The sequence below is a fragment of the Acromyrmex echinatior genome, chromosome 1 (assembly GCF_024713525.1).
Source record: "Acromyrmex echinatior isolate Ae372 chromosome 1, ASM2471352v2, whole genome shotgun sequence".
Taxonomy (NCBI): Eukaryota; Metazoa; Arthropoda; class Insecta; order Hymenoptera; family Formicidae; genus Acromyrmex; species Acromyrmex echinatior.
Genome location: NC_141852.1, coordinates 24,976,248 through 24,998,746, shown reverse-complemented (window position 1 = coordinate 24,998,746; position 22,499 = coordinate 24,976,248). Strand labels below are relative to the sequence as shown.

Sequence of the window (22,499 nt, the reverse complement as noted above, 5' to 3'; positions counted from 1 at the left end):
GGAACTAGAGACCCTTTAATCAGAGACTGGCAGAAAATTATCCAATCACATTTCTTTTATAAAGACGCATGTAAAATGTGATGGGATAATTTTCTTTATGCGTACATTTATGCGGCTATGCAAGTTTTGTGTGGATATATACTTGTACTTCTTTCTCGCTCGAAGAAATTTGATGAAATCCTGATGGCCAGTCTTTGATTAAAGGGTCTTTAGTAGAAACATGTTGGAGTATGCGATGCAAACAAACCTCTTATGTCCCATTTGGGATCTTTCCCATAGATCCTTCTGTTGTGTCTATGGGAACAGTTATACTATTGGCTCGCATAGATTACGCTTCTGCAGTTTTCCGCACTATGGGATATAAGGTTGATGTCCCATGGAGTAGAAATTTACAGCGGAACGGAACAGCGCGACTAATCACAACTCTGCAGTCATTACTCTGCTTTCTTTTCTGCGATTGTGATTGGTCGCACTGTTCCGTTCCGCTGTAAATTTCCGCTCCATGGGACGCCGGTCATAAGAAAACGAACTCGCGCCTAGCAGGAATTTCAACCTATCAGGAATGTATTGTGGAATACACAGTTTCTGATAGGTTGAAATTCTTATTCTCTGTTCTCTGTTCCCTGTACCTTTTATTGTGCGGAGCCCCTTATAGATCATCCAATAGCAGCGAGCGCTCACGGATCCGTTTCGCAACAATTGAGTCTTCCCGAACGCGTTACGCGATCTATGAGTCAAGTTTGTTCCTGGACGGCAATAATGCGATTGCTTATTGTTAGTTTTACGCAGTTTTACGAGAATCATAGGTTTGATATTTTGTACTGTCGACAGCATACAATCATCGGAGGGGCGGGGGGAGGGGGGAGGGAATAGTGATCAAATATTGTGACATTGATTAAGTTAGAAAGACGAAAAATAGTAATACTGCCGGATTTTCATATCGATACTGTAACATAGTGGACAAGAGCAACGACAATCCATTAATCACACATCGAAGCGATTCAACATCGTGTATCTTTACGCGTGTAATTAATTCTTGCCAATTAAAACAATTAATTAGCTGTAGAACTTTGAAATATGATTTGAAGAAATAAAACGATTGCGCGAGTTATTGCATTGACAAGATTAACAATCGTAATATTGTTGGTTAACATAAAGTGATTTCTTCCTTGAGAGTGGACTGTTACTAAAAATCTGACTGAATTTTTGAAGAGAGATGTATTTATAGAAATTTCCATCGACTGGAGTTGGTGATATTGCGCCGTTAAGTGAATCGATTAGTACGTGAAACGGTGCTCTAACCTTTCACTGTCGCTTCATTATACTATGTTAAAAGTAGCTAATATTTATTATATTGCTATCATTTGCACTATTCCATAAAAAAAAATTCTCCAGAAGAATTCGACATGGAAATCTTTTGAACTCAGTTGCAGAAATAGGAATTACAGACGCTACTTCATTTACAGAAAGTGTAACAGCCGCTCCCAATAACCCATGTTCTCCTGCTGAAATAGACGCATAGACGGCAGCGCCGTCGAATGAGTAACAAACACAGCACCAATTTTACCAACATCAAACGCAATACTAACAGCAGCACGCAGCCAGAAATTTCACAAACGCTGCATCGCACGTTGTTGAGAACAGTGGAGCTCCCTGTGAGATGCGGAGGACACCACCGCAAAATAAAGGTAATTTTTTTCCTTCCTGTTCGAATACATACAAGATAAAATTATGCGATTTCTCATACAGCACGAAGGATGCATTCCACTTGACATTTGCAATGCTTGTAAACGTCATTTTATTCTTGTTTAATATTTGAAAAAGGTAAAACGATAAAAGATCTTGAGTGTTGCAAACCTATTACTTTTCCGAGATTCCGTTTTCCAAAATTCCGACTGTCATGGGACAGCATCCTAAGAATGCTTTCGAAGTCGACTATCAGTCAGCAGAAGAAGTCTAAAGTCGACTTTGAAGTCAGACTGAATGTCGACTTTTAGTAGACTAAAGTCGACAAGTGTAGTCTACTGTCAATCAAATTTTCAAAAATGTTTCAACCTTTCACATTTCAAATTTCATATGCAACAATTCTGAAAGGATTCTGCTCTGCAATGTCACATGAAATGTTTTAACAGAAATTAAATGCCTGTATCGAAGCTGGATTTAATGCTTAATGATCTTTAATGCTTGATCTTTAATGCTGATCTTTAATGCTGTTTAATGTTTCTTGAAATGATCTTTAATATATAATTCAATGTGAATTCATTGTGATATTAGTTTCCATTTACATCGATTCTCAGATAATTCTCATTTGTGACATCATAACTCAGTTGAATACAAGTTTCTTTTGCATTCTGACAAGTAAGATTCAATTGAGTTTTTTATTTATATAATCTGCACAAGATCAAAACCGTGTTTTAGCGAGTCTTGTAAACTCATTTCAAAGTGAGGTTATCAATCTATGTTGATATATGTGATAACTTTTTACCAAAGTAAGCAAGTAGTCATTAATCTGAGTGTAAAATATTTAGCTCACTTCAGACTCAGTTTCACTTGTGTGTAAATAGAAAGCAACTATTATAACAGTTTAATTGTGTTTATAAGTCTCCGGAAACCCAATTCAGCACGCAGTTCGAATAACTACAAATATGATTATGTATGTGTATATATATATATATATATATATATATATATATATATATATTTATATTTATATTTATATTTATATTGAATTATTAAAGATCCAGCTTCGACCGGTATAGACATTTAATTTCTAATTCACATTGGTTGTTTTCATGTATAATCTAAAATAAGATTCTTATTGTTTGACAAATGTTTCTAAAATCGATCATATGCGATAAATCGAAAAACATCCAAACAGAACAAAAAATTATTATAACGTTAAAATGACTCCAAAATATTTACTAAAAATCATTTTTTGATCAATCACGATTTAGTTTAACATAATTTAATGTTATCGTGACTTGTTCTACTTTAAAAAAACTTTTGTATATGAATGACTTATTCTGTTTTAATTGGGAAAATCTTTTGTATATAAATAATGATATCGTATGGAAACTGCAAGTGTGATTTTTTAATAGTGATTATGTATATGTTTTATACATGTATGGTACTTTCCAGCAAGGATTATAGTTATATACAGTGTAACACAGTGAATCATTACATCCTTGTTGTTTACCTACATTAAACAAGGATGAAACTCACTGTATTACAGTGTCTGATTGTGCCCTTGTTGAAAAATATTCATAATGTAAATAGTTGGCGGTATAGTTACCATTTTTGAGAAATATTTTAAGTTTATTTCAATAAGTTTTTGTAAACTGTAAACAAGATCAACTCTTAATAAATTTTAAGTACTTCAAAAATGACATTTGAACATATATGCCTAATTAATACTTAAACAATATTTAAATTTATTATATCGACATAATAAATTTAAATATTTAAGTATCAATTAAATATGTATTTAAATATCATTTTTAAAGTACTAAAATAGTGAGTTGAAACTTTTTTAGTAATATTTTAAAAAAGATTGCAGATTTTTTCTATAACGTTTCAGCAACCTTTCATCACAACATTTTATCCGATGTTTTTCATTTTTACAAAAAGACTGACACAAATGACTCAAAACAATCAACTCTCAAACAACAATTGAACGTCCAAAATAATTACAATTTTCATAGCTATCTTACAAAACATGTACAATTGTAGTATCAAAATAATTTTGACGAGTAATGCCATCTTTATGTTGAGGCTCAAAACTTTTCAAACGACCCTCATATGTACATTACAAATACATTTTTCTATTTGCATTTTCTATCCAGGAAATCTGTTTAACAGATAATTATATACATAACATGAATAAATGTGAAATGTGTTTTATTCATTAGAAATAGATGGTACAATAAGATGCCCAAGATAAGATGCCGCGAAAATTATTGTTTTTCATGTTTTATGATAAATATCATCCTGCAACATGTATTGTACCACCTATTTCTAATGAATAAAACACATTTCACATTTATTCATGTTGTGTATATAATTATCTGTTAAATTAATAGATTTCCTGGTCAGAGAATGCAAACGGAAAAATGGTGGGAAAAATGGATCAACGGTAAAAAGTGAAATATTAAAATGTTTGTGCTGCGTCTCCAACATAATATAAGTTAACTATCGACTCTGCGAGACCAATTTACACCTCAGAATTTGTCGTTTTCTAAACGTGAGGGAGCAAACAATATGGTTGGAATCGGTAGAGAAGTATAATAAGGAGAGGGTAAAGAGCTTTATAGGAAGGGGATTGCATGATAGGAAAATATATGTCAAAGATTTTGTGTCGTTTTGCTTATTGAAACCATGACTGTCTTTTTATGTGTACCATTTCGGATATCAACTTTTTATTATATGACGGTTCATTGTCTAATATTTCGTCCTATTTAAATGAAAATAAGTTGATTTATAGCATTTTTTATTATTTTTTGCGTTATTTTATAGAAATTCGAAGCACTTGAAACAAAATCTGAATAAAGTGTGTAGCTTGATATTCTTAAAAATAGTATGTTTGGAAGTATTTTTCACATAAGTATATTTTTATAATTATATTATATTGTACATTACTGTTATAAAGTTTAAACTCATTTATTAGATTATTGATCTCCATCTAACATCATCTTGCCGAACAAATTATAATTAATAAAATAATTTTTGAACTAATCAAAATCATGGTATGTTTTTCTGAAAGTACGTTCAATTACTTTTGAAATCCTGTTAGAAAACTAACAATTTTCTCCTCGAAACTACACATTTTCAAAAATTCGTTTCTCTCGCGAATTTCAATATTTTCCTTACTCTTTTTTTCCTGAATATTTTGAACATTCATTCTTCTTTCTGAACCTTTGGGTATCGATTGAAAAAATAATTCGAATTCTGTGCATTACACGTAAAGATATACGCGATTATAAAGATAAACGTTGAGATAACTTACACTCATGTGTTCCAAAATCTCGAATCAAATATAGTGCGTTTTGAGGATTAATATTACGTTTTCGTGATTAACGTTTTGTTCTTTCTTCAGTTGACAGATCCGGAACTGGGCAGTCTGGAAGCTCGCCAAGGGTGACGCTCCGACTCAACCAGGTACGTGGAGCGAGGGATGAGAAGAAAGGAGGTGGTAATTTAAATTTCCGCCAGAGCAACGTAAGCATACAGGTACATACACATACCAAAGTAGTAAAATTTGATTTTGTGATCAAAATGTATTGAATATTGATTATAAAAAAAATCAATTTGAAGGGAAATAATTTAAAAGACGTAATGATTAAAAAACTTGATATTCAAAATTTTTTTTTAAAGTGAATGGCAAATGATAGTTGGGCGCAGTTAGTGGAGCGCAAATTTAATTATTATACAGGATGTCCTATTTTAATCGATTACCTCAAATATCTCTTGAGTGCATTTTAAGGAAAAATGTTTTTCAGACAAAAATTTTGGGACTTTAAGGGGTACTTAAGATGGTGCTATTGGTTTGACCTTGGATGGCGTCGTCAAGGTCAGAACAAGGTCACTTTGAATTTTTTAAACGAAATCCCTCATTTTGTGTTACGTATTCTTGTAGCTTACCTCAAAAGTTTTCCAACTATAATTAAGTTCATTTTCGTTAAGTACTTTTCGAGTTATAAGGAACGACAGCACAATGTGCAACAAATTCGTAAAGTTATATAAATAATAAAGATACTCAACGGATTACATTCAAAATAATCAAAAGATAAAATTGTCAAATTCGTTAAGAGTATATTCAGACAGTGAGTTGATATAGCTAGCAGTATAGATAATAGTAGGAAGAACATTCCGGTCAATAAGAAAACAGATACAAATGTCTATATCTTATTGAATATTTATGTAACTATGATTTAAGCCTTTAGTGTCCATTTATCTATTAAGTACATTCGATTGGTGGTTATACACACATTGGTGGATAACATCTTCAACATTAAGCATCTGTTATAAAAGTTCTTAATATTCAGAATTTTTGCATTTTTTCAGTCAAATTCATGATTGTGATGCATCCTATTGTTTAATTTCTGAATGAGCGGTTTATATTTCTGATGCGAATATGACTGCGATGTTCCGAAAGTCTTATCTTTAATTTTCTACTTATCTGACCAACATAAAACACAATTGTTACAATTAATTTTATAAACAACATTTCTTTTTTTTGCAAAATCGGTAAAGGATTTTTGTATATTTAATAAATTTATTTAATTTATTTACGTGTAGTGAGATACCTTATGAAATGCACTAACTTTATTAAATACGAATAGAACTATAAATTAATTAGTAGAATTATAATTATAAGTAGAATTATAATATTTAATATATTAATAAAAGATTAATTTAATATATCAATAAGAGATTAAGCACAACGAACTGTATATTACAAAGATTATAAGTGATTCTACCAATTGAATTTATCATTGATTAAAGTTGATTCTGTCAATTGAATTTATCATTGATTAAAGTTAATATTTTAATTAATGGAACGACTCATCTATGCCGCCCAAAGCTCGGTCAATTTTCGATACTTAAAAACTCGCTAAAAGCTAAGATCTATATGGAAATATAGATTCACTGAATATAGAATTTTTTTTTTGAAGTTGTGAACTTGTGAAGTTATCAACCAAAAAAATTGGTATCTAAATCCAAAGGTATCAGTTCTATGGTTCCCCTCATTAGTTAACAAATACCAGTGAATTTCCTTTCCATCCAATGTTCTTTTATTAAATATTAAGTTAAAAACAAATGGAAGTCGAAGTCGAATAAATCGCTTTGGCATTATCATTTTCTAATTTAGTTAACAAATTGTATAATTTCATTTCCATTCGATTTCTTTTTGTTGAATATTAATTATAAACAAATAGAGATCGATGATAAATAAATCGCTTTTTTATTATCATTTCCTAGTTTAGTTAATAAATAAATAGTTTTAAACAAATAGATGTCGAAGTCGAATAGATCCAGATTGTCATTATCATTTCCTAGCTTAGTTAATAAATACCAGCATATAATTTCGTTTCCATCTGCTTTTGTTATAATAAATATTAAATTATGAACAAATGCAGGTCGATTTCGAATAGATTTCGCTTTGTCATTATCATATTTTAGCTTGATTAACAATATATTGTATATAGTATAAATATATAGTATAAATTTCGTTCGATTTCCTTTTGTTATACATTAAATTATAAACAAATAGATATCAATGACGAATAAATCACTTTTTTATCATAAAGCAAAGAAGAACATAGCTGATCTCATCGCTACGTTCTACTACCTTTCAATATAATTAAATGTAAAATAACCAATCGAATTCAAGTGAATCTATCTATCTATACGACACAGAACATACATAATGAGAAGTGTAAGCTCCGTGTTAAGGGAATCTTAAACTGATTATCAAACTTGATCGAGATCGATGGTACAGACTTTTATTATTCCAAATTTGATAATATAATATTTTTGATTCATTTTTTACATTATATTATATATTGTTCTGTCTCACTCAAACGCATACATCTGTTTTTATGTATTATATTCCAGTTTACGTAAAAATGAATTCTTGGTGCAAAAATGAAAATAAGAGGAACAATCTCCAATGACCTCGATCTTAACAAACATGATCTGAACAACATTTAAGAGGTTTTAGTCGTCGGTCGGACACCTTGGGCGGCGGTGCTGTAACTTGTAAGCCTTATAACTCGAAAAGTACTTAATGAAAATGAACTGAATTATAGTGTTTTAGAAAGCTCTCGAGATGATCTACAAGAATGTATAATAAAAAGTAGAGAATTCCATTTAAGAAATTGAAAGTAACCTTCATGTGACCTTCAAGCAACTATTCAAACTAATTACACTAATCTTATGTTCCCCTCAAAGCCATGTAACTTTTGCTGCTGAAACATTTTCTTCTAAGATCAAAAATAAAAAAGTTATTTGGGATGGGACATTAAAATGGAACACCCTGTATAGCAGAAATAAAACGTTATTTTTTCGAATTTTTTTGTTAATAACTTTTTAATGAATGCTGAGCGATGGCTAAAACCTATTGAAGCTCACTCAGGGTTATGACCTTGACAACATATGTCAAGGTCAAGGTCATCAGCGGTTGTTTCTCTTTTCTACAGTTTTACTAAATAAGCATATAAAATAATGATTTTTATAATTTGTTTTACAATTAAAACAATGAGGAAATATTTTTTTGTTTTTATATTTTTTTTTATTTAAAATTAGATATTATCACATAATAATTTTCATAAAACTGTCTTTCATAAAGGTATTCACCTTTGTTCGCCCAATAAGAAATATAACAAATTTTTAGCAATTGTTATAATACTTGAGTTGAATTTATATGACTATATTTTTCCTGGCCGATCGACACGCAACGTTGCTAAATTTATGCTACTGTGACCAGAAAATAAAGCCGTGATTATGATCTTTTTATCTTGATATTTTCATGTTTTACTTAGTAATTCAATAAGTATAACAAAAACTTGGTTTAATATTTCATGCGCACATGACAAATTTTTTAAACATCAGCATTGTTTCGACGTTTTCTCACAAGCTCATAACACTTTATACTATACATTTTATGCTTTACTTGTCATTTTATCATTATTTTATTTTCAATGTAAATTTTAATTATTTTGTATTTTCGATTAAGATAATTTTCTAGTGCCTATTTAATATTTGAATTTAATGTCTGACTCAGTTTAAATATTTTGCCAAATACTAAAGATTAATACTAAATATGTTTGATGCGATTTTTACTTTTGAACATTTATTTTTGAACTTCAAATTTACAATATTTTTGATTCGACAGCGCACTATATTTATCTATTTTGATAACTGTACCGATTTTATTGTAACTTAGCTTAGTACTTAATTTGTTAATTTGTCAATCTTATACTGAGAAAAAAAATCTAAGAGAAACGTCTATTGTACCTATATTTTTTAAAATATATTTTAACACATTATTATCTTGTGTCGCCTTGTGTAAGCTTTGTTTTAAATTTTATGATCTATTAAACTCTAAATAATACCAATCTTACAGAGTAGATAATTGGAAAGATAAGAATCTTCTAGAGAACGTGTTCTTGTGTAGGACTTATCTAGGAAGTATGTTTCGTTAAGAATAGATCCAAGAAGAGTATTTAAAGTATAAAAATTTAAGTCTTATGGATGGACACAAAATTTAGTAATTTTTGGGCTTGTCTTTAAAAAAATTATATTTTTTAATAAATTTTGTATTACAAATTATTTTTTACATTTTAAACATAATAGTAAACACATAAAAAATCGGAAACTTGCTTCTAGTTATTCCTTTTCCTAAAATAAATTCATTGTTTTTAATTTAATTATACAAATAGGCGCATCATGTTTCATTATCCACTTTTGATAAAAACTTTATTGGTAAATATTGAATACAGGGTCAAGGTTCAATGGAGACTTCATCGAAGATGTCGATCAACGTCTCGTCGGCAAACTCTAATACCGTTTTGGGCACCGGCAATATGTCGTCATCTACTGATAGTGGTGATGTATACGAGTTCAAAAGCTCGAAAGAGCCGACCCCGGTGAGAGGTGCGAGTTCGTCTCCGAATCCTAATCTGGACAAAGACAAGGATGGTAGCGGCAAACCCTCGAATGTTCAAGGTAGTCAGAGTAGTGGAAATAACGCATCCACCACTGGTAACTCATCGACATCTGTAAGTGAAGCAACGATGGTATCTTTGACTTCTACTGACGAAACGTCTGCTGTCTCTACGTCTTCACCATTAGCGAAACGTATTTTCGAGAGTGACAATTCAGAGGAGCAAGACGAGGAAAATCGACGAAAAAAGCGCAAGGATTCCGAGACCGCAAAGGAAAACACAAAAAATAATCCGACGGGAAGACAGAGTACTGGTAGAAATTCTGCCAGTAGTGAAAAGGTAAGAATTAATATTACTTAACTGCATAACATCTTTCTGCGATTATACATATTACGATATTTAATTTTTTGTAGTGTATAAAATCTAGTAAGCAAGGATCTGGAATGGCATCTGGTAAAGGAAATCAAAATACGAATTCCAATGCGGACAGAAAGAGTCCTAGTGCCTCTTCAATGGCCACTAGTCCGAAACCTTCGAATACTTCTAGTTCGACGAGTGCGAAAAACGGTACTCCGGCACCACCCGAATCTGACGATGAGGAAGACCGATTGAAATGTTTGGATTCTAATTCTGCCCCTAAAGTACCACCTTTAAAGATAGTTATTCCGCAGAGTACGGCATCCGAACAGGAACAAGGCAATAGGAACGGTAAAAATATTGCAAGTCGAAGTCATCAGTTGCCCTATGTAGTCGCTAGTTCAAATAGCGATTCGACCGAGAAAGATCCAAGCCAATCAACTAGTGGTACGACTAGTCCTACAGAAGGTAACATCAGCATAAAAGGAGAAGACAAGAAAGACTTTAGTGTGACTCTGCATGGAGAAGAAAGATCGACGCATCATCAACGTGTACTCAGAAGTTCACACAGGTTAGCAAAAGACTACTCTAGATCTATTTTTTTCTATTAAATTTTAGAATACGTTTTATTTATTTATGATTTACAAAATAATACATGATTTACAAAAAAGTTACTTATTACAACTTCTTTTAGCTTATTAATTTTTATATCAGTGTTTAATGTGTGTACTATATAGTACACACATAAATATGAATTCACACATAAATATGAAATATTCGGGGGTTTTTCCCCGAATTTTTAGCAATTAATCTGAAATGTATTACAATAATTTAAAATTTGTAAATTTTACTAACATTTGAAAAATAACTTTACAAAGTTGTGTTTTTAGGTGATTGTAACAAAGAAACATATTTTATATTGATCATGGAAATTTCCCATTTTTATTTCGAAAACCTAGTAAAGTTAGGGAATTTTAAAATTGATTTTCTATGACAACCCTGCATGCGCGCGCATTATTTTCACAAATATAAAAGTAAGTTAGTATTATATGAAAAGTATATTTTGCAGCTATCTTCAACACTCATAATCGTTAATATTTGGCAAATTACTTATTATTTGTTTACATATGTCATATTTGCATCTGCAATTCACAAAAACAATTTTATTATACATTGATAATTCCTTACATTTAAGTGTCCAATTGGACACTTTTTACAGCATATTAAATAAAGAAATATAGCTTCTGTGACTTAAATTTATTAATCAAACATGCACTCCATACTCAAATGTGATTTTTTAATAAATAAACCAAAAAAATAAAAATTCAAGAAACGAAAAACTAAAAATTTCATAGTTACAAAATACTTTGCGAAACATTTGGTTAAGCTATTTGTTTATATCTCGTCGAATTACTTCAGATTAAAAAAAAATCATGTTTCTACATCAATTTATTACTGAGAAAATGTAAGTTTAGCAAATGTAAGTTTTAATGCACGAAATCAGATACGTACGAGTTGCCGAGCGATCTTTCTCAATCGACCGCGCGCCAGTTTCCCCTCCGCCTGGCGCTGCCTAGCTCGCGTTCCCCAACTTTCCAATGGTTTTAAATAAATTTTTCGGGCAGCAAAAAAATTCGAAAATTTTTTAACAGCAAATTAAATTCTTCCTTGACAAATTGATGCCAGACGGAATTCTTAATCTTAAAAATTAGAGCTACAGTGATTTTTTCAAACAAAAAAAAATGTCTTGATTTCTAATAATTGCATCCCTAATAAATAACTTTTTTTTTAAATTCATAGAAAAATGTCAGCTGTCAAATGCTACACGGCTATTTGATATGATGCATATTAACGGAATTATTCCATTTTTTTATACGAAAAAAAGATACCCATTCTTCAAAAGTTTTATAATAGTTTAATTGCAAAAAATCGTTTTGTTACTAATTGTAAGTGTGATAGTGTAACTCTTAAAAAAGAAAAATCACATCTGTAAATTGCTATGCAATTTTATTTTAAATGACATTTTTTAAGTATTTATTTATTAGGTACATACATACATTTGCTATATATTAGTAAAAACACATATTGTAAGTATAATTTTTTATACATGTTTAAGAAATTAAAATAAAAGCTTAATGACACTTTATTGAAAACTTATTAATAAAGTCAAAAGATGAAAATATCGATTTTTTTAAAACAAAACAATGTTCTAAACTATCATCAATTCTTTTTAAACAAGTCAATATATAACGAATATAATCAAATCTTTTTTTTGTTTGTTAATAATTGTGTGCAATGATTATGTCAGCTTTGTTTAACATTGGCAAACAACAAGGATGTAATGATCCATTGTGTCGCTTGTTGGAAGGCACAAAATTATTAACAAACAAAAAAATATTTACAAACATGTAAATATTTTTTTATTATTGCATACATTTGCTACACATTAGTAGAGACATGTAATATATTGCCAATCTAATTTTTTATACATGTTTAAGAAATAAAAACTTAACATTTCGTATTAACAAAATAAAAACTTGACACTTTATTTTATAAGAAACATTTAGTGTAAATACTTTATAAAATTTATATTATCTAAAATAATTTATATTAAAATTTTTAATATAAATATTTTTAATATAAATTTTTCAATAAAATATACATAACGTTCTTTAGAAAAAAAAAACTTTAATAAATAATAAAAGTGAATAATACTTTTCTATTTATTGTAACAAGTGCAATAAATTGATGGAATTCTGAATTATATAAAAGTTTCATTTTTAAATACATGCATTTTTTTGTATTATTTTGTTTTGCAATGACATTTTTCGTAAAACCTTGATCTGTTCCAATAGATTGTTCATTGGCTACTGTTAAGCTAAGAGACCGCTCTTCTATTGGAATATTTTTTATTGAAATTAACTTCTGAGGACATATACTGAATTGAGATCTTGAATGTATACCTTTAAGAATCCCATTTTTGTGTAATTGAAAATATTCATCATCTATTTTTTTCGATAATACATGTTAATATTGAACGTGAATTCTTCTGCCTCTATTTACATCTGACATTTTATAATTCATATGGTCATTCCTATTTCAACTTGAGGATGGGAAGCATTAGAAATTATTTTCATTCGCTTGATTTTCTAAATTCGCTTTAGTTTCTTCTCTATTGTTTTTAATTTTCATGTTTAGAGAGTCAAGTTTACAAATATCGATATTAAGGAAATTAAAAAACGCCTCACATATTTTACTTTTTCAAGTTTTTTATTTTCTTTCTTATCTTTTAATACATCATTCTATAATGTATCTTCTAATAGTTTTTTCTGACGTCGCCAGTTCTTTTATTAGCAAAATCTTGCAAAGTTCTTTCTAATAACACATTTGCTAGTATGTTTTCTTCTTGAATAGCACTTTCTTGTAAATTGTTTTTAAATGTATCTTCTTGTTGCATTCCACTTTTTTTGTAAAATTTTTTCCAGTTCCTCTTCGCTATTTATTTCTTGAATATCTCGAGATAATGAATATGAAACAAGTCCAATTTTTGCTGACTATCCAAATATTGCCTCATAAGTTCTTTTAACCAGCATGAAGTGTTTTATTCTTTATGAATTGTACAAAATCTAAGCTTTTGCTCCAATTGTTACATTTTTCTTGCTGCATCCATGTATTTAATATAATTTCAATATCTTTTTTTGACACTGTCTTAAAATTGACTGTGTGTATAATCTCGAAACTACTGTTAGACTATTTTTAAATTCCCATCCGAGTGCCACTCAAGTGTCATTTTTTTATCTTTATTCTTCGAATATTAAACAAGGATAACTTGTGTTATTTATAAATAGCATTATATATTCTTATAATTATTGTTATAGGACTGGAAATGGTAATAATGGTTCCACGGCACCAAAAGAAGCTGTTTCTTCTTCTGGTAATGGAGGTTATTCCACCTCATCACCATTACCAGTTAATACTATTATAGACCGTTCGAATAACTCTTCACCGCAACAAAGGCATCATTCGCCTACGCCAGAAATAGTTGGATCCGATGTAAATAAAACTAATTCGTCAGAATCCACAAATACGGGAATTGTCTCGAAGTGTAACATAGCCGTGGAAAAATTGGATAAAAATATAGAAGCTGCCGGGAAAAATCAAAAGGATAGCAATATGGAAAATTTGGAGAATATCTCGGTAACCACTTCTTCAGCGATATCTAATGCTGGTATACCAGCACCACCTGTCGAACTTCACCCTAGAAAGAGAAAAATGAAACCTAGTAAAGAAGCACAACAGGCTGCAGCTACGGTTTCTGCTAATGAAGCGACCGAGGCTACTAGTACGGGACCAGAAATTCATCCACATGATCAACCAATTACCAATTGTTACCAGCTATTTCTGAATATTAGAAAACAGGCAAAGTATCTTTTAAGTTTTTAATAATGCATGGATCTTTTTAAAGTCACATACATGTTCGAATTTATAATAGCATATGTCTATATAATACTGAAGACAGGTTGATCAATACATATGTACATAATTATATTATTATATTCATTTATATTATGCCAAAACATTATTACCAACCAAATTTGCTATTTAACAATTTCTATTCTCGATTGTTACTTAAATCATTTAACATAAAATTGCATTATTTCAATAGCATAAGCAATTTTTAATAATTATACCGAATAGGGGAGTCTTCCCCTATAAACTTGATCTTGACATATGTTGTCAAGGTCATGATCCTGAGTAACCTCCAGCAGGTTTTAGCCATCACTATTATTCATTAAAAAGTTATTAAGAAAATTAAAAAAAAAAAACATTTTTTTTCTATTGCATAGAACAAAAATTTTCTGCTTTAAAATAGATTCTTGCTGTAAAAACAAAAAGTGATTTTCATTCCACCTCCCCCCTGCTTTGAAGCATAATGATTTTCCACGCGAAGTGACTTCCACTTCATCTTCCAAGTTTTAATCGTCGCTCGTTATCCGTTAAAAAGTTATTAACAATCAAAGTAATTATTTCTCGGCTTTGTATGAAAAGTTGGATGACTCTAGGCAGGGAGATTAAGATGGACCGACTACAATTTTGGGGAATACAATTTTCTATGTGAGACAAGATCTATCCCACTTCCCTCTCTCTTTGTTTATGGGTGCGCGACTTTCACACGAAGCGACTTCTATCCCCACCTCTCCTCTGTTACGGGCCGCACGACGTTCCACGTGAAGCGACTTCCATATACTTTTGTTCCATATAGTAGAAAAGAGACGTTATTTAAAAAATTTTTCTTAATAATTTTTTAACGAATAATGAGTGACGGCTAAAAATCTGTTGGCTGTTACTCACGATTTTGACAATATATGTCAATGTCAAGGTTAAGGTCACTTCCCTATTCGGTATATTTTATCCAATTTTTTTTATTTTATACTAAGTTCTCTTTTATCTTAAAAAAATGATCAAATCTAAAAGGATACAACAAATATTTTTATTACTATTTTAATCTACAGTTATATCTTTAAGATGAAACATGAAAATATTTTGAAAATTTAATTTTCAAAAAAATTTTTTTTAAATGTCTATCTATTGAGTCCTCCTTCTGAATTTGTGCCTAATAATTATACATACAAAAAACAATAAATGAAATGAAAATTTACTTCAAATATTTTAGTATTAATTTCATTCATTTTCAGGTTAATATATATTTATATATCTTATATTTCTAAATTTAGAAATATATAAACTGCAAAATTAATTATTCCTTATTCAATGCAGAAAAGATAAAAAAGAATAAAAAGAATTAAGAAAAAATGCAAACTAATAAAAAATGTATTTTTTCTTAATAATAAAAAATATTAAAAACTTTTTATTAAAAAATATTTAATCAATATTAAATATTGAATCTGATTGTACATGTGAGAACACAAACTAATCAATGTTTTTAATGTTTTCCTACATATGCCAATTATGCGAAGAATATTACTAAAGCTTCGGTAATCTAAAGGCTTAGGACGCCCGTACGGAATGCAAAACACCCATGTTCGACTCCCAGCCAAGATAATATTTTTCGCAATAAGAATTATTTACAGATTTTAATATGTTACTCAGTATTATTAAGATCATTCTAAGATGTGGAAAAGCATCAAATTGTTAAATTGATAGTCTATTTATTTTGTTGAAATTATTGCGGTAGTTTAGTAGAGTTTGGGTTTCAAGATCGAGAAAAATCAGCGCGCAGTTTAAAGGATTGCATACGTAGTATAAAATTCACACAGAATTATATTAGCACTTAAGATCCAGCTAAGACCATCAAAGGCATTGATTCTATTGGTTAAAAAATTTTTTTTCAATAGATGTATCCGATGATGTATAGATCTTATTTACCTACGTTTCAAATAAAAATTCAAGGTTTTACTACGCTCTTTCTTTCTTTTTATTTCTTTTTTTATTTATACTGCATTGAATAACGTGCAATTACATTTTTTTATTTCTAAAAGCGCAAAGACCATCATCTTTTATTTATCATATGGAGTTTGTTTTAAAAATTTTAATTGAAATAAATAATTTTCTATGTCTGGAAAAATGGATGACCCATCTGACATTTTCTTATTTTTCTCGAAAACCGTGAGTGATATCAAAAAGAGTTTAAGCAATAGTTGTTTGTTTTTAAAAAAATCTATTCAATAATGCCCTATTCGATCTACGTTCCCATTAAAAATTTCAGATTTGATCCAGGTATACTATACTTCTGATAATTTCCAAAAAAAATCAAAATATCACCATTCATAGGCTTTGGTAATGAAATTTTTTCCCAATTTCCGATTGCTATTCATTTCCGAAAGAAAAAGATAGTAGTCTATTCTGTATATTCTTAATATCAAAATATTCTAAATATAATGTGCTTTTAAATATATTAGAAATTTATTGCTCCTTTTAAATTGTTAAAAATATATAACGTATTTTTACGAATTCTTACCGCCGAGATCAAGGTTTCTCTAATTTAATACAAGAAATTTATTGCTCCTATATTTTTAAGTATTAAAATGTTGTAAGGTTAATCAGAGCTCGCAGTAAAATAACTGATACGATTTATTTAAAATAAAAAATATAAAATAGATTTCAAAAATTTATTTAAAATATAAAATATTATAAAAAATAGATTTTGAAAATTTATTTAAAATATAAAGTAAGAAATATATATCTTAAATAAACATTCTAATACAGAAAAATTTTTTATGATTTTGTTTATTTCATTTGTTTATTTTAATGATGTACGTTTCAGTTTTCACGTATAGCTGTAGCTATTATAATATTGAATAATTATTGTAGTATTAAGATACTTTATGCTGGCATTCTCAACGCTCATTTTTAAAATTGTTCACGTGATAAAAATTGATATCAAGTGTCAATTTTGATTTATCTTAACTTTCTAAAAATGAGTGTCAATGAATGTTAACGCATGAAAAAATAAATCTTAATAGTTACTATAATAGTTATTCAATACTGTAGTAGAGCTATACGTGAAAACTAATAAAACGTATATTGAAGTAAACAAAAATCATAAAAAACTTTTTTGCACAGAATAAGACCGCAAATACTTATCGCATAATATTAAAGTTTGAGTCAAAATCTTGATTTTATACATTTTTTTGAAAACTGAGGAAATTAATAGATATGATAATGTCGCATTTTTGAGGACCGACAAGGAAGTTATTTTTCGCACGTGTCTGCTTATACTGATGATTTTGATAGCACGGAGAAGATTTTAGTAGCATATGTATAATATGAAATATACTGAATATTAAAGAAGTCCCGGATCCCTTAAAATATCTTGAAAAGTAAGCATTTTTCTGAGAAAAATGTTTCATACAAAGGTTGTGTGGTTTAAACTATTTACTAATCTTATCAACTGAGTTTTATTGATTTCAATTCTAATAAAAAATATAAACTGTCAGTAATTTTTTTTTAAATTTTTATCTTTGGTAGAAAAATTAAAATAGAATAAATTATCGTCAAAATTGAAACTATAAAGACATTAAACAGTTTGTAACTTAAAAACTATCTTTAGCACTTAAAAATATATGGTAAACCGATAATAAATTATAACTTTATGTACGTATATATATAAAAATTTCATTAGAACAAAAACGCAACGTGAACATAAATAATAAACGCTTAAATTTATAATGTCAATTAACAAAATTAAATAATTATCGAGGAATAAAGAATAAAGATCATGCAACACTTACATTAATATAAAAGTAAATACATTACATATAATGGCAAGTTAGCAGCGATCTATAAATATTGTAATATAGAATTTAGAATCGGTTATATTCCCTGATGCAAGATCGATCTTAACTGTGAGAGAGTATAAACGCAAATGATACTATATGTATGTTAAAAAGTCAAAAAACAAAAGAACTACACACTGTCGTTTTTGTTATTATTAGCAAATATATAATATTAAATTTAACAAATAATAAACATATAAACATATTTAACATATAAACTAACAAATAAAAAAATACATTAAAATATTTTAAAATTCTAAAAGTCCATAAAAATAGGAATGTCCGATTTGGAATCAATAGTTCCAAATCCGATCGGAAAAAACGTTTTTACATTTTTTATTATAGTTCAACACAGATCAAGAGATACATCAAAATAATCTGAAGCAAAAATGAATGAAATTAAATGATCTTTCCAATGGCACCTTCGGTTTTACGATCGGACTTTATTTATATTTTGTTACTAATTGTAATTGTACTGATAGTGCAATTCTTAAAGAAGGAAAATCACTCCTATAGTTTGCTGTGCGACAGCTCAAAGATATAAAAATTAAGTTTTCCGCAGAGTTTTTAGTAAACAAATAGCTTTTTACAAAAAATAATAAACATTTCAGGCTCAAACTGGGACAGATTTTTTTCATTATAACGAAGGCCACATTTTACGAAGAATTTCAAAGCCTTGCATTCAAATCTCGATAAACAGAGAGCGAATGAAAGAAAGGTCTTTTTTCGGTGACCTTTATTTTTTTCAATTTAACTAATAAATCAATCTTAACATTTTACATTTTATTTTGTATATCTATTGTACATTTTTCATATGGAACTTTCTTCCATATAATTTTTCATTCGTAAGCGAAAAACCTGTTTTTTTTGCAATTAACCGAATTTTTTTTGCATATTTCTCACGCGAATCATGAATCTCAAATAACATTTCTTTTCTGCTGGTTTTCCAAAGCTTTTCATGAAGAGAAGTGCCAATTTACGAATTTTTTCTGAAATAGTACTTTTTAGTCTAATTCAACTGGACTATATTTGCAACTTGGTTATAATATATTGTCAGAATAAAAATTTATTCTTATTTTTTATTTTCATTAAATTAATTTCGTTCAACAATATTTCATTTTACACTTGTACATTCTATCTGATTTCGAAGTTATGAAATCAAATAGAAGCGCGGATAGAGAAAAACAGAATAAAAAAATATAACACATGAATTTTTAATATTCTTTACAGATTGAGAGAAGACGAAAGGGCTTGTTCCCGGTTCAACCGAAACCTCCTCAAGGTTTTAAGGATTACTTGATGAATCGCTGTACTTATGTATTAGCCGGTAATGCAAAAGAACCGAATGTTAATCCACCTGTTGGTTTACATGGAGCTATGAAAGATCTGTATGTTGAACAAGAAAAAGAACGATATCGTCTTAGGATGCAACATGTGGTTGAAAAAGAGAAATTAGTTTTGTCAGTGGAGCAGGAAATTCTTAGAGTTCATGGTAGAGCCGCTAGAGCACTTGCTAATCAATCTCTTCCTTTTTCTGTTTGTACAATTCTTAAAGACGAAGAAGTATATAACGTCATTACTCCTGAACAAGAAGAAAAAGATAGGAACGCAAGGAGTAGATATAATGGTAGACTGTTTTTAAGTTGGCTTCAAGATGTGGATGATAAATGGGAAAAAATAAAGGTAAAGATATAATTAGATAATAATAGGTAAAATGGATTATCACATATAAAATATTATCTTTGTTAAGCATTTTTATATTGCAATTTTATTGGTCAATTTTAAGTCAATTTTTCTAAAATAAGTAAAATTATTAAGACATTCGCAATGATTAAAAGTGAAAAGCTTTTTGAACATTAACTTTTAAATAAATGATAGAATTATATTCTTCAATTAATCTCGAGTTTTTATCATGTATTTATACATTTTACACTTGATTAGTTATATATAATATTGAATATAAATTGAATATAATAAAATATACAATATTGAGAATGACTTCACATTATCATGTGGAAAAAAATAGTTTCAGTCGAATTGGCTGAAATTGTGATATTTAAATTAAAAGATGTTCATTAAAAGTTTTCTTAGGAAAAACTATCAAAAATTAACTCTAGCATGATTTGAAAATTACTATTTTGGGTCTAATCGGACTGAAAAGTATCTTTATTTATCTGCTAAACTTTTCATTTTTTGGTAACTGTTATATTAATATTTTTATGCAGAATAATAAATTAATTGATGTAAAGAAAACACAGTTATATATTAAAAAAAAATGTAATTTGCAAGTATTAGTATTGCAAATTGTATAATTTTTTTTTTAAACAACTATGTACTTCCTCTTTATATCAATTGATTTACCTCATTATTCTATACATAAAAGTGTTAAGATACAGTTACCAAAAAATGATTAGTTTAATAGAAAAATATACTTTTTAAAAGGATAAAAAGTCTGACTAATTGGGAGCAATAAATTATTGCTCTCAATTGCCTGTTAGTCAATTATATTTTTTATCCCTTTTTTATCTCGAGATACTTTTCAGTCCGATTGGATTCAAAGTAGGTAGCAACTTTTAAATGGCACTAGAATAAAATCTATAGTTTTTATGATAGTTTTGCCTAAAGAAACTTTCGATCAGTATTTTATAATCTTCAAAATATTACAGCCAATTCAACTAAAATAATTTTTTTCACAATTAGTACAGGATATTATTTCATAATTAGTTTCTTTAATGATATTTGATTTTTGTATATTTTGTATATTTTGTATAAGAGAAAATTAATTCAGCATTTTTATCAAAAAAATTCCATAGATTAGGAAAATATGCTTGCTTTTATCTTGACAACAGAAGGGAATTGTATTGAATATATCTAGCTTATTGTATTGAATATATGAAACTTATTTAGTAGAGGAACCATTCAATAAATGAAATTTCCTATTTTTTATTTATCCTTTTTTATAATCCTTTTCGGTTTATTCATTTATATTTTGTGTACAATAATGTATTTAATTTTTTTTATTACGAAATTAAATTAAAAGCTATTTTTAAATCAATTAATTTTTGTATGTGATTTTCTGTCAGTAAAATAATATATTTACTTTATATATTCACATACTTTTAACTTTTTATAATAAAAAGATTTATTTATTTATTTACAATATTTTATTTAATTTTTGCATATAATGGTTAATTTTAGGAAGGTATGCTGTTGAGACATCATAATGAGGCAGAGTCTTTGCACGCCGTTCAACGAATGCATTGGGAATGGAAATTAAAAGAAGTAGGACTTTGTGAATCCAAAACGACACCTCAGATAGAAGATGTTCATGTTCCCATGGTGCATGTTTCAGACGATTTTGATTTGTTACCAGCTTAGTGTATAATAATCATATATTTCGTTTTTTATATACACAATTTTTTTCGTGTCTTCGAAATAACGTAAACAATGGCTTTAATCTGTGATCTCTATCAATATATGCACCATCATTATGTCATTACAAATTCATATTGTAAGTGAATATGCAGCAACAAACTGCATAGGAATTTTACAAATATAAATTGTATTGCAATATCATGATTTGAAAAAAATTTGAAAAATAAAAATATTAATTATTATTATTAGATTATGAAAATATTGTTATACACATTAAGATTTCGACTATAAATAGAAAAAAAGGTATTCTGAAGATAATTTGGAATACGATTGAAATTTTTATTGGAAATGGTCCCATATTTGCAGTTATTCAACTTTTCACAGTATATGATAGATTACATTATGAAAGAATGTTAGGAGAAAAAATACTTTTTCATTTTATACAGTTAAAATAATCAAAATTAATCGATACACTTGTATGAATAAAATACAGAAATATATCCATGTGTGCCTTGAATTTTTATTAAATTAAGTTTGAAATATTGACAAATAGTAGAATAGCTATATCCTTGACAAAACAGTTTTGCTACATACTTTTAAGTGCAGGAATGACAGTAAATAAAATTATAACTATAAAATAAAAGATAATTAGGCTTATGTACGACAGTATTTCGTAGCGTAATTTAACTAAAGCATAATCTAACTAGCAGCTAGTATTGTCAGAATCGATATATAATTGTACCTTTTGATATATTAAAAATAATGTTAGAATAAATTTTGACAGGATTTTTCATACTAAATCATT

At 28.5% G+C, this 22,499-nt stretch overlaps 1 protein-coding gene across 7 annotated transcripts; it reads left to right on the top strand.

Annotated features, from left to right (window-relative positions):
* Positions 1-692: 692 nt before the first annotated feature.
* Positions 693-22,198, top strand: LOC105144173 (uncharacterized). Of its 7 annotated transcripts, none has more exons than XM_087404233.1 (8): positions 693-806; positions 1,467-1,688; positions 5,093-5,226; positions 9,501-10,004; positions 10,079-10,593; positions 13,901-14,441; positions 19,550-20,002; positions 21,518-22,198. In XM_087404233.1, the coding sequence occupies exons 2-8, from the start codon at positions 1,661-1,663 to the stop codon at positions 21,695-21,697; spliced, it is 2,355 nt and encodes a 784-aa protein (XP_087260359.1). In that variant the 5' UTR covers positions 693-806; positions 1,467-1,660; the 3' UTR covers positions 21,698-22,198. The 7 variants fall into 7 exon arrangements, with proteins under 7 accessions (XP_087260359.1, XP_087260349.1, XP_087260369.1 ...); XM_087404223.1 differs by having other exon boundaries at positions 791-806; positions 1,428-1,688; XM_087404243.1 differs by lacking the exon at positions 693-806 and adding an exon at positions 814-1,025.
* The last annotated feature ends 301 nt before the right edge of the window (positions 22,199-22,499 follow it).

Bases quoted from the DNA above. Each gene is read 5' to 3' on its own strand.
- LOC105144173 (XM_087404233.1), top strand. From the start codon at position 1,661: ATGCGGAGGACACCACCGCAAAATAAAG. The intron at 10,005-10,078 runs GTAAGAATTAAT...AATTTTTTGTAG, and splicing joins ATTCTGCCAGTAGTGAAAAG to TGTATAAAATCTAGTAAGCA. The intron at 14,442-19,549 runs GCAAAGTATCTT...TATTCTTTACAG, and splicing joins TTCTGAATATTAGAAAACAG to ATTGAGAGAAGACGAAAGGG.